Below are 13,333 nucleotides of genomic sequence, written 5' to 3'. Positions count from 1 at the left end.
CTGAATGAATGCTGTTATCGCTGCTTTCAAAACTGCACAGTGACTTTCCGAACACCCTGTATAATCTCACAAAAAGCAGATTACAATTGTAGTGTGTTATAAAATAGAAGGAAAGATAGTTTCACTTGATAACGAACCAGTAGACAGTAGAGATCAAATTTTAACAGCAACTGAAGGGCGGTCTTTAACAGGATAATCACAACAAACAGAATATTCTACACTAACTTGTTAGGAATAATAACACTGTCATTCACATTCTAAAATGTGACGTAACGGTATGTCATTGTTGAGTGGTTTTTAACAGAACATTTCCTACGCAAACTTGGAAAATAAAACAGAAAACTAACACCCTTTTGACACACTTATTCTAGAATATCACAAAATATCACAATTTGTTTTTATCACTCGTATTAACTTGTGTATCCTTTTAACTTTAAATGTTTGTTACTTACTGGCATTTATTTGTGTACTTTAACATAATCATAAAACATTTTGTGGTTTTCTCTAGATTTATATGTCATATAATGCAAACATATAATATGTATAAAAGGTTAAAGCTGTATTTACAGAATAAATCTATAGACGACATGTAAGACTTGTCACATTTCAAACTTTTTGCTCTGAGATATACACTAACAGTTATACACATAATCACGACAAACAACCCTTTATTCATACTCTAGGTACAATTTGTTAAACAAGTTTAAAGGATAAATTGTTTTTTATAACTCAACTTTAAATATCTGTCTTTTCCAACTGCTATCCCTCACTTATCTGTTTTATATTTCTGTCTTCATTTTCCTTCTCTTTCGCTTACGTCATATATTTACAACAATTGATTGACAGGTATTGCTTCATTTCTAACCAATACAAACTGAGAAAGACAATAATAAAATGGAACCATAATGTTATTGAATATTTGCGTACAGTATTAAGGAGACAAGATATTAAAGTAGAAACCGAACTGTGCGAAGAAAATGCAAAATGCTTTAGTCGAAAGTTTCTGTTTCTCACCTTACATTTCATGGGTACTTCCGCCAGTACAATGTGCAGGTATAAAGTTTTGTATAAATATTTGAAATGTGTATTCACATAAGATCATTCTATAAATTTGAATCAAATTATTGAAATGAAAAACATGAAACAATTTTAAGAATAAATAATTCTTTGCATTTTAAAATATTCAAATTATTACATAAAAGTATACGAGTAATTTAAAACAATATTTTTTTTTTCTTATTTCTTTGGAGAATTTAATCTTTCCTTGTTACTTGACGTGTCCATAATTGTAACATTGGTTTCAATATAGCTACAAAATACATTTGACAAATTGTCACATATCTAAAGTAAAACAAAACAAAACAAGAAGTTTGACAGTCGACGAGAATGTAGGTTAAACATTATTTATGATGATGACTTCATTTGATGGAAGTTTCTGGTTACTAAGAAGATGAACAAATATGTAATTATAAAACACTGTACGACGTTACCAAAACTGTTTTGTTTTTCACAGATTTTGTCTAAACGATAACATCGTTGTTTCGTTTTACCAGAATCTTCATTATAATTCAATAAACGTCACAAAAATGTGAAGTATTAAATATATTTATATACTATCTTGATATAATATACGTAATAATGATGAAATCTGAAAACAGAAATAGCCAAAAATGTGTTCGTTGTCAAGTCACAGGGTAGCTTTGGTTTGTTTCGAATTTTACGCAAAGCTACAAGAGGACTATCTGCGCTAGCCATCCCTAATTTAGCAGTGTAAGACTAGAAAAAAGGCAGCTAGTCATCACCACCCACCGCCAACTCTTCGACTACTCTTTTACCAACGAATAGTGAGATTGACCGTCACATATAACGTCCGCACGACTGAAAGGGCTAGCATGTTTGGTGTGATGGGTATTCGAACCCACGATCTTCAGATTAAGAGTCGAGTGCCTTAACCACCTGGCCATGCTGGGCTCACGCGGGAGTTTCAAATTTATATAAAATTTAGAGATTTATAGAAATATCTGAGACAAAACAGAAACTACGATAACACACAGCACAATATTTATTAGAAATACAGGGTGTTCGGAAAGTCACTGTGCACTTATATATTTATTAACAGATATGTTTCAATATAGAATACAGGAGGTAAATATGATTGAGAATTATAAACAATGTTGAAAATGACCCCCGTTGGCATCAATACAGGCTTGGATCCTTCTTATTTTGTTTCTAAACACCGCTATCAGTTGCTGGCTTGAAATAGACTGAATGAATGCTGTTATCGCTGCTTTCAAAACTGCACAGTGACTTTCCTAACACCCTGTGTAATCTCACAAAAAAAGTAGATTACAATTGTAGTGTGTTATAAAATAGAAGGAAAGATAGTTTCACTTGATAACGAACCAGTAGACACTAGAGATCAAACTTTAACAGAAACTGAAGGGCGGTCTTTTACAGGATAATTACAATGTGGTTGGTACAGAGAAATAGCAAGCTTTTCGTGGAACTGTTGACAGTTTAATCCACACTGAAATACAAGGATGAAGGTAATATTGACAACAGTAAGATACACATTTAGTACGAAGTAATCCAAATGGGTGTATAGCCACTACAAAACTACCACTGACAACAGTTGACAGGATGAAATGTTTTAAGTGAACATTGAAACACACAACGAGATGACCAAAGTTAGAAACGTGTACTTTTAGCAGGTGCATTCTATATCGAATTATCTAGTAAGGATGAAAGACATTTTGTTTGATGGGATAGAGAAAAATGGATCAATGGAATATTCACAACAATGGTTTGGATTTCACAATTAACATGTTTTACGCTGAATAGGCTTATATAAAAACTGAGAAAGTTAATTAAAAGGCTTAGCATAACTGTGGAGAGTAATACGGGACATTTGTAACGATAATCCACAATTACATATTGACAAACGGTAGAGCAGCATGAGAATACGGTGTAATGTTTCATGTGATGAGAAGGTCTCACATCAAAATGATAATTACGCCCCTCGACATGTTGACAAAACGTTAAAATCCCTTCACTATAGATCTCTTTTTAGTAGGATGGTCAAATTCCTGAACTCTTTATGGTTCTTATTCTGTTAAAGATCTCAATGCCGTAAGATTAACCAGATAGTAAAACTTGTGTCTATAAAGATAGTAACGAAGATGGTACACTACATGGAAATTTCTAAAAACGCTTTATCAAAAGTGTAGCATCTTTTTTACACAGTTATTTTATGACTTCCTTATATAGAAAAAAAGATTTGCCTTTCTCTCCTATTACACTATTTTTCTAGTGATGGTGAGCTTTTGGTAAGATAACACTGGTATTGTCGCAAAACTTTCTTTTGGAATACTTAAATGTCTTTTTTCTCTCAATCATATCTTAATCATTAGGATAAAATATTATGGTATGGTAATCTATACTTTAACATACTCCATTGATAATTAGAGAGTTAAACAGCAGTATCAAATCATATGGCATGGTAGTCTATACTCTAACATACTCCATTAATAATTAGAGAGTTAAACAGTAGGATAAAATCATATAGTATTGTAATCCATACTCTAACATACTCCATTAATAATTAGATAATTAAACAGTAGGATCAAATCATATAGTATTGTAATCTATACTCTAACATATATTTAGATAATTAAACAGTAGGATCAAATCATATGGCATGGTAGTCCATACTCTAACATACTCCATTAGTAGTTAGAGAGTTAAACGGCAGTATCAAATCATATGGCATGGTAATCTATACTCTTACATACTCCATTAATAGGTAGAGAGTTAGACAGTAGGATAAAATCATATGGTATGGTAATCTATACTCTTACATTCTCCATTAATAATTAGAGAGTTAAACAGTGGGATCAAAATCATATGGTATGGTTATCTATACTCTAACACACTCCATTAACAATTAGAGAGTTGGTGCAACAATTTATGAAACAAGTTTTAAAGTAGCAAATTCTCACAGGTGAGTACCTGTTCCATATATTGTCTTCTTTGTTCTTCTCTTTGCCTTCTACAACCTCTGCATATTCAAGATTGAAAATTAAGCGATAATATATCAAGTATTTGATGCTGGATACAAAAATCAGCAAGCCATATGACAAACAGCCGATACAAAATTGCGATAGAATGGTATATATGAAACTATAATTTGTCATTGTTTGGTAATACGTAGTAGTGTGATGCTGAACTAAATCTGATTCCTTTTGAGAACAATAAGTAATAGTTCTTTCGAATGTAAATTATTAATACGTTAAAATGATAGACTGGGGACTTACAATTTCGAAGAAAGGAACCATGGTGTCGTCAGAAGTAAGTTCCTGGACTTATAAAGCCATATTCTGGGGTTTGATAGCTTGTGGTGGACAAAGTACAGATTGGGGCTATGTACGCTATTTAATGGCATTATGAAACAAAATAATATGGATCAATTTGGCAGTCTAGAACTAACAAGAAAGAGATTCGTAATAAAAGTCATACCTCAGACATGAGAAGAAAATTGTAGCGCCTTTTAACAGGCAAGAATTCACAAATACAAAGGACAATGACAAAAGCTGTCTACATGACCCAGGCAACAGTAGGCAAAAGAATCAAAAAGGATCTCTCTCTATGAATAAACTATACAAGTTGCTTCAACGAAATATCCAGGATTAGAGATCCAGTTGTTGAAGACTCTATGAATATATCTATTCAAGATAAATGCAGTACGTCACGACACCCTACAAAGAGTATGTGCACTTTGTTAACTATGAAAACTTTGGTGTAATTTTGTGTTAGGAGACTGGTGAAACAAATTTTCAAAAGGTACATGACATACCGCGAAACTTTGTCGAAAAGATTCATAATTATTAGTGGAATTGCAACCAGAGGTTAGTTATGAATCAAGAGGGTAGGTACAAAGGTCAAAGTATTTTAGTTTTGGAACTTCGTGTAAAGCTGTTTGAGAGCTATCATTTATTCAGTAGTGCCAGACTGGAGGAAAACCAGCTAGTCAACAATACCCACTGCTTACTCTTGGGCTATTCTTACCAGTGAAAACTGGGATTGACTATTACATCATAATATCCTCCTTTGACTGAAAGTTCGAGCGTCGTAACCACCAGAACAGGTCAGAGTATACTCTCATTACAATCAAATCAATCTTCTTCTTACTTTGTACTGCATATAAATACAGAATTTGTCATGAAAAGAGGCCTAATCAAGGACATGGACGGCTTTCTTTTAGTGGACATTATTCAAAATCGATGTCCCCAGATATCGATTTCATACAGTTCCATTATTGGCTCTTCTGTCATTCAGCGGTAAATTTGAAGGTTAAAATAGCCCAATTTGTAACTTTGTGCTTGACAACAAACACGGCCTTTAGTGTATGTGTTAGTTTTTATCGACAGTTTGGGTAGCATATAAGAGGTTCATGTTTATTTGATAGTTTGAACTGCATATCTAGTATTTCTGTGGAAATATAAAATGGTATAAATCTGTTTCAAGTTTATCTGAACTTTCATGGTCGTAATATCAAAAAGTATTGATTTCTCTGTTGAGAGTTATATAATTTTTGGAATAAAACGTCAGGTTTTTATATACCTTTATAGATGTGTTTGAATCTTATTTGGCCAAATCTACTGAAACAAAATCTAAGTTATTTTATGCATGGAAGAAAAAAACATTATTAAAAACGTAAATGTCATTCTAATCTGGAATTGATCAGTTACTGAGTGGTTTATGTGTTTTGGTAATATTATTTGTTAAAATCCTCCCATACATATTTTAACTAAGGCTTATTGTATTTACTTGCTAGAAAATTTTCCACTGCATGTGCTGATATACATTTACTGCAATGTCTACGCCTTCAAAACCTCAACTACATGATAAGAGTGAAATGACGAAAAACAAAACAAAGAGCTCACCTTGCTAGTGAATCTGGATTTTATCTTGCGGAAAAGAATTCCTGGTGACGAAAACGAGAGCGAAGAACATGAAGACGGTGCCGGTAACGTGTTTGCTCTTTCGGCCTCTTCGATTATTTTTTTCTCACCAGGGCTCTTTGGACTATATTCTGTTTTTTGTAAAACTCTGCAAAGTTGTTGACAATGATTGGTACAGGCATCCCAACAACCACTACACCAGCAATACAGCAGGCACTCCCAATCACTTTGCCAGGTAAAGTAACGGGAACCATGTCTCCAAAACCAACAGTCGTCATGGTAACACAAGCCCACCAAAAGGCAGAGGGAATGCTGGTGTAAAGTGTTTCAGTTTCGTTTTCTCTGCAAGATAAGCGAGACTAGAAAAAAATACGATGGAAATTACAAGGGATAAGATGAGCAACAAGAACTCTTGGATACTTTTCTTCATTGTATATCCCAAACTTTGCAAGCCTCTCGAATGTCGAGCCAGTTTTAAAATTCTCATAACCCTTGCCACACGGAAGATTAGGATAATTTCGTGAATGTTTTCAAAATCTTTAGGGACAATATTTATAGCTACAAGAATTGAAGACACGATGAAAGGGGTAATAACTAGTAGGTCAACGATGTTCAGTTTGTTTGTTTGTTTGTTTTGGAATTTTGCACAAAGCTACTCGAAAGCTATCTGTGCTAGCCGTCCCTAATTTAGCAGTGTAAGACTAGAGGGAAGGCAGCTAGTCATCGCCACCCACCGCCAACTCTTGGGCTACTCTTTTACCAACGAATAGTTGGATTGACCGTCACATTATAACGCCCTCATGTTTAGCGCGACGCGGGCGCGAACCCGCGAATTACGAGTCGCACGCCTTACGCGCTTGGCCATGCCAGGCCTGTTTAGACAAGTGATTTACTTTCATTAAAATCGGGTCACACTTTGTAACGCTTAAAATATTGACAATCGATAAGAAACTCGCGTAGCCGATTGGTCTGTGACCCAAACATAATAATAAAAAAATGTTCATTGTGAGTAAACGAAATAATAATTTGATTCAAGTAAGAGTTTTTCCTTTTATGATTTGTAAATAATCCTTACATGAGAGACAAAATGAATATTATTTTCGAAATTTGCGTAGCTAAATTACGAAACATCGGTTATTAAAACGAAAACAGCTTTTATAAAGTTCTAATTCGCAAACCTGTGTTACGTAAGAATTAATAAAAAATACTAGTTATAAAATATCATAAAAAGTACATTTTGTAATATAATAAATAAGGAATAATTGCAGCAGTAGTTCCCGAATAGAATGAAAACAATGATAAATTAAATAATGTTGCCAAAGCTGGTGGCCCTTTGAAAAGCTCACTGTAGATATAGCACCAGTTTTTCCCTCATGGCTCCCACCCACTGAACTGTTAGGTGAAAACTAAAGACGTGTAACAATTCTACCATGTCACATGTTATTGTTGCATGATAATATATTTTGTAACCAACTTAGTGTCCTTTCTGTTTCGTGCTATGTCCCGATAGTTCATCCACAACAATTCCTTCTGAGTTTTGTGCTTTCTAAAACTGATGATCAACAACCATATTGTTATTTTGTTTGAATTTGAAGAACCAGCAAAACAAACAGTACCGCTCTTCTGCTTCTTGAAATACAGATTTTACATTTTAATTCGGTTAAAAAGGGTTAGGAGAACAGTGAACGAATGTAAAACCATTCCTTGTTACCCATTAAAAATTTACTTCCAATACTTACATATGCACATAAACGGAGATTTGGAGGCTATTGGACTTTGGCCTGATTAATTGAAGATTTCGATACCCCCCTGGGGCTATTATGTATGTATCTATTTTCCCAGATTCAACTATACCTACTTCGAAGTTATTTTAGTGTACTAGAAGTCCGGTCAAGGCCTGAGGCGTGCTTCTATCGATCTTTTAACATTGGAAAAGTAGAGGTCAGCGATACTTCTGGACTTAGAGTGGTAAAATCCGGGATTCGATTCTCATCAGTATTCGAAATACAGATAGCCCATTGTGTAGCCTCGCGCTAAAACAAACGAATGCGTCTAGGAAAGTTTTCAACCACAAATTGTAACAGGAGCTCAGTTAATGCCAAGTCTTTTGTCACTGTGAATCATCTTATACTTAAATGACAAATCTCATGAGAATATTCCTAACATCATGAGATAAGACATTCAAAACGGTGAACGTACTTTTCTACAATATATAAAGCCATAAGTTTAAGAATAATCTAAATATTTTTTTCAAGTTACTAATATGCATACGCATGTGAAAATAGTTTACTTTTAACTAAGTACAAAACTGCACAATGGGCATTCTTAGATAATTCCTTCACAGGTATTAAACCCTAAAAGTTAGCGCTGTAGGTCCCCAAGCTTATGGACGTGCCACGTGGGAAGGGGAGAAGTAATTGGAGGACTAGTGAAACAAACAAATTAGTAATGAATGTACTTTATTTATACGACTTCATATAAGATAAAAGGATAATAAAATGAATGCAGTATTCATCTGGTAGTGATAACATGAATAAATAAAAATGAACGTACTTTGGCAGCCACTTAAGTATCAGGTCTTTCCATTAGTTTCCAGACAAACTGTTTACATTGCGCATACTTTCCTTCTTCAAACTTTTCAACTTCTGTTCTAAAAGTAAACCGTTGAACGTCTAAGTCAGTAAAAATTGATTCATTTTTTTCATAGTACTTGCTCATATAACAAGGCTCCATACAAGTTTCTTTTAACATCCAGTAATCAAAATCTTCAGTGAGCGCCCTCACACAAAGTTCGTCCACCAAATGGAATTTTCCAGTGCGGTAAAAATTAATAATCGAAGTGAATGATGCAGGACTGTGATCAAAGAAAAACTCGTTTTCATCAGGATTATACTCGTCACAGTATTTTTCAAATTCCTCAGGATCTCGGCATAGTCGTAGACGACCAAAGCGGGTTTGAGGGAAGCGCTTCAAAGTATTCCACATCACTTGATGTTTGACACCACCAGCATTTAGAGTCACCCTGTGGTTTTTGGTTTCAGTAAGATCAGCCACAGAGTCATTTGGAGACAAATCAAGAACATCTTGTGTTTGCGCATCATTTATATCCATTAAGGAAATGGGTAAATTACAAGAATATTGTGACTCTTCCACAGATAGGACTGAATGGTTACATTCTATTTGATGCCAACCAGAGACATCTCGATGAAGTGAGTTATTCGTATGAAGTTTCTCTACCAAGTCCATTTCTTCAAGTGATACTGATGACCCCAGCGAAGACATTCAAGTCAGTTTTAATTCACTTGAAATATGAATTCATTTCATAGGTACTGTAATGTGGTTTCAGAAGCAATTGAAATAAGAATATTTATGATAGGATATGTAACATCTTTCATCTTAAAATGTGAAGGGTGATAGGTTTTTGCAAAAGTTTTCAACTGAAAAACGAAAAAAAGATGAAAATCTGCAAGAATACGAAACAGTTATTATTATTATTTTACAAAGAAATACAAAATGTTTATTCTATCATGCAATAAATCTAGAAACCCTGTCACACCAAAGCATGCTCATCTGTTTCAGCAGGTGGGGGCATTATAATGTGACGGCCAATCAACTTGTCTTTTGTAAAAGAGTAGCCCAAGAGTTGGCGGGGGGAATAACTAGCTGCCTTCCCTCTAATCTTACACTGCTAAATAAGGAACGGCTAGCGCAGATAGCCCTCGTGTAGCTTTGCGCGAAATTCAAAACAAACCAAACTGTTTATGCCTCAACTAATAAATTTGTATCATTTATACCTGTACCAACGAATTTCATTAATCATTTAAATGCAATATTTGTTTTATTTAGGTTTTTGGTAGTTCATGGTACTTTAGGGATACAGGGAGGGATAAATTAATGAGCCAGAGGTGTATTGCTGAATTATTGTTATGTGTCCCGTGTTAGTCCGACAAAACGGATAATCCAACAAGGCTTTGGAACGAAGAGTGCAGGAAATTCGGTGGTGTACCTTTACCACTTAAGAGTCTTCAATGTGTGTATTTAGATTATTTTTATGTTTTTGTTCTTGCTTTTAAAGTGTTTTGGTGTAAATATCTATATTACTGTAATATATTCATTTGTTTTATTTGTACCGTTTTTATGCACATGCCCTCAACATATGACGGATTAAATAAATTAATTAAAAAGTCACTCGTTGAAATCACTACTGTAATATTCATTCTTGTTTTTCAAATGGGCTTATTACTTTATTTATAACAAATTCTTTGTATATTTGGAAAAACAGGAATACAGTTATGGATTCATTCCATACTTGGAATAATGTATATAAAAGCCAGTTTTATTTTGGTAATGCTGTAGTTTGTCTGTGTCTCAGCAATAAAACTATGACCTGATATTGTTGTCTTATGTGTTTGTTTTTCTTTTAGCAAAGCCACAAAGGCTATCTGCTCAGCCCACCGAGGGGAATCGAACCCCTAATTTTAGCGTTGTAAATCCGTAGACATACCACTGTACTAGCGGGCTGCTGTTGTTTTAAATACGTACATAAAACTTGGAAGTTTATGAAAGCTGGCTTGAGTTCTACTTTTTTCATCGCTTTACCTTTTACTTCATACACACGTTTATCTTGATGAAAACGTTTAGAAGTTCTTGTCGAGTTTTCGTGAAGTCTGTCAGTTATATTATTACTTTTTTAAAAGGTAAAACATATTTTTCTTTATTTCTCCCACCCGTATTGTCATTAGTCTTAACTAATGATGACATCTCAAATTAATTATTATATTTAAATAATCTTCTTTCGACCTTTAAACCGTAATTTCTAGGTTATATTATGCAATTAGAAACATACGTCTTGGTACACGTGAAATACCGATGAATTTATGTAACCTTCCACTTATCACAGAGCCATTTGAGAATTGTTTTGTTTTGAATTTCGCACAATGCTACTCGAGGGCTATCTGTGCTAGCCGTCCCTAATTTAGCAGTGTAAGACTAGAGGGAAGGCAGCTAGTCATCAACACCCACCGCCAACTCTTGGGCTACTCTTTTACCAACGAATAATGGGATTGACCGTCACTTTATAACGCTCCCACGGCTGAAAGGGCGAACATGTTTGGCGCGACCGGGATGAGAACCCGCGACCCTCAGATTACGAGTCGCACGCCTTAACGCGCTTGGCCATACCGGGCCACACCACTTAAGAAAGACAACTTCATGAAATAGATAATTTGAGTCTTGTTCAACAATTTCTGCTGAAAGGTTATGGGTAAAGATTTGGGCAACAAGAGTATGTTACTGAAACTATGGTTTCTTACCATCAGAAATTGTTTATTACTAGCCTTAAGATGAAGAGGTAATGTAATATATATGTAAAATCACTGTCTATCTTTTGGTAACACATTAAAACTGTGTTAAAAAATTTAAAACATCGTGTTATACAGAATGGTGTCATTAAACTATATGGTGTGCTAAGAAAGTAATAAGCCATTAACCTCATGTCTATAAAAAGTAATAAAGACAATTTTTTGAGAAACAACATTTAATGTAAGAAAAGAAAAATTCATTGTAATTTAGGATTTTTTCTAAACTTTATTGCAGTACAATGTATGATTGTTTTTCTTTTATAATAATGGGGGAAATTTAATAAACAAACTCACTGAATGAAGGAAGAGGACGTTGGAGGGGGGGTAACAAACCCAACTCCTCATTTCTTAACGGGCGAGGCTAGTTACATCATAAACATCAGTGACTATGAGTCAGAAAGAATTTACCCCAACAGATAACGCTATATTATATTAGTAAAAATATTTTCGCCTTAGGTAACAGATTTTTAAACATTTAGTCAAAAAATGTATTAGAATATTTTATGAAACGTTAATGTAAAAAAGAGTTTTTAATAAAAATTCGATGTATTCATTTGCTACGCTATTTTAAATGTAGGTCAGAAAAGAACATATTTTTTATTTTTGTAAATGTTACTAGGAATTTGTACATTTATCCTTTACCATAAAACTCACAGCTTTTACCATCACAATTAATAATTCGCTGAATTAGACATTTGACAAATCAGGAATATTTATTTAAGTTTTCTTCTTGTTTTTATTATAAGCCTTTGCCAAGAAGATTTGAACATACCATAAAAATATCATATATAAGTCAAACTTCCAATGAAGAACCACCTATACCTAAAAATGTTTTATTTTTAAAATACTAGAAAATTAATCAGCATTAACCGTAATATGACAGAAAATCAAGTTGTAATAACATAAATTTAACCTAAATTTAAAAGCTTTCACACAACATGTTAAAAGACTATAGAATAGCCAGTTATTTACAATGAAAAAAATTGATAAAAATGCTGACTCAGCCAAACGTTTTAATATAACATAGGAAATTTAATTATGTATTTTTTCATGGAACATAAAAGACCTAAAACAAATAAATACATAAGTTACATGAGGCAGTTTTAAAACTCTCGATTTCGCTCACCATGAAAATATTTCGAAAACAAAAACCTCCCAATTATACGGAATTTGAAACTTGAGAACATATAAATTTTGTTGTTACACGAAAGAAAAAAAAAGTAATTTAGTTTATTTAACTTCATATTCAAGAAAGACATAATTTAGAATAAAAATATTTCTTAAATTTCATAATTAAACAGTACTACAGGTTAAAAATATGAAGATATTATAGAACTTTATTCAACGGTTTGCCTATTTATAACAGATAATGTAACCTATGTCTATCAGGAACGACATTTAAAGAAGACAAGCCTAAAGAGGACCTTTCTTTATTTTTCATTTGCCATATCAATACCTGTTAAGCCACGAATTAACTTTACGAAATATTATTAAACATAATGTTAACTCTTATTTATTATCATGTACAGTATTACAGTTCTTGAGCAAAATTCTGAGTTCAAAAATATTACATACACGAATGTTCTTGGTTTGTTTCGTGAAGCTGTTCTGAAAACCACTATTTAAAGAAAATAAGTTTTGGCATATATAACATTTATGTTTTTTACAACTCTCGAGGCCATCTACTTGCAATTCTATGTTTTCAAAAATGGAAGAAATCCAGTATTGCCAAGATTTTTATATATATCAAATTTAATGGTGACATTTATTTTAATGCCAATGCTGGTTATAACATCTAAGAGATACGTTACTTTCCTTGATGTTAGGAATTTATAAAATGCTTATAAAAATAATTTCCATTATTGAATATTATCGCCACCTAAGTTACTTTAATACCCACCTCGGTCTGAACCAAACGTTAGCCTAATATTACTCATTAGTCTATTCTCTTCTATATTTTAGGTTATTATTATACGATCGGAAGTGAACGTTTTGTTTAATGAATATTTATAA

At 33.3% G+C, this 13,333-nt stretch overlaps 1 protein-coding gene and 1 pseudogene across 1 annotated transcript; both read right to left on the bottom strand.

The window, feature by feature from the left end:
• Positions 1–6,051: 6,051 nt before the first annotated feature.
• Positions 6,052–6,579, bottom strand: LOC143248115 (potassium voltage-gated channel subfamily B member 1 pseudogene; annotated as a pseudogene).
• Positions 6,580–8,525: 1,946 nt separating this feature from the next.
• On the bottom strand, positions 8,526–9,242 carry LOC143248114 (potassium voltage-gated channel protein Shab-like). The gene has a single exon (XM_076496547.1). The coding sequence runs from the start codon at positions 9,240–9,242 to the stop codon at positions 8,526–8,528; it is 717 nt and encodes a 238-aa protein (XP_076352662.1).
• Positions 9,243–13,333: the final 4,091 nt, after the last annotated feature.

The sequence above is a fragment of the Tachypleus tridentatus genome, chromosome 4, assembly GCF_004210375.1.
Source record: "Tachypleus tridentatus isolate NWPU-2018 chromosome 4, ASM421037v1, whole genome shotgun sequence".
Lineage (NCBI taxonomy): Eukaryota > Metazoa > Arthropoda > Merostomata > Xiphosura > Limulidae > Tachypleus > Tachypleus tridentatus.
This window is presented reverse-complemented; position numbering and strand designations above follow the sequence as displayed.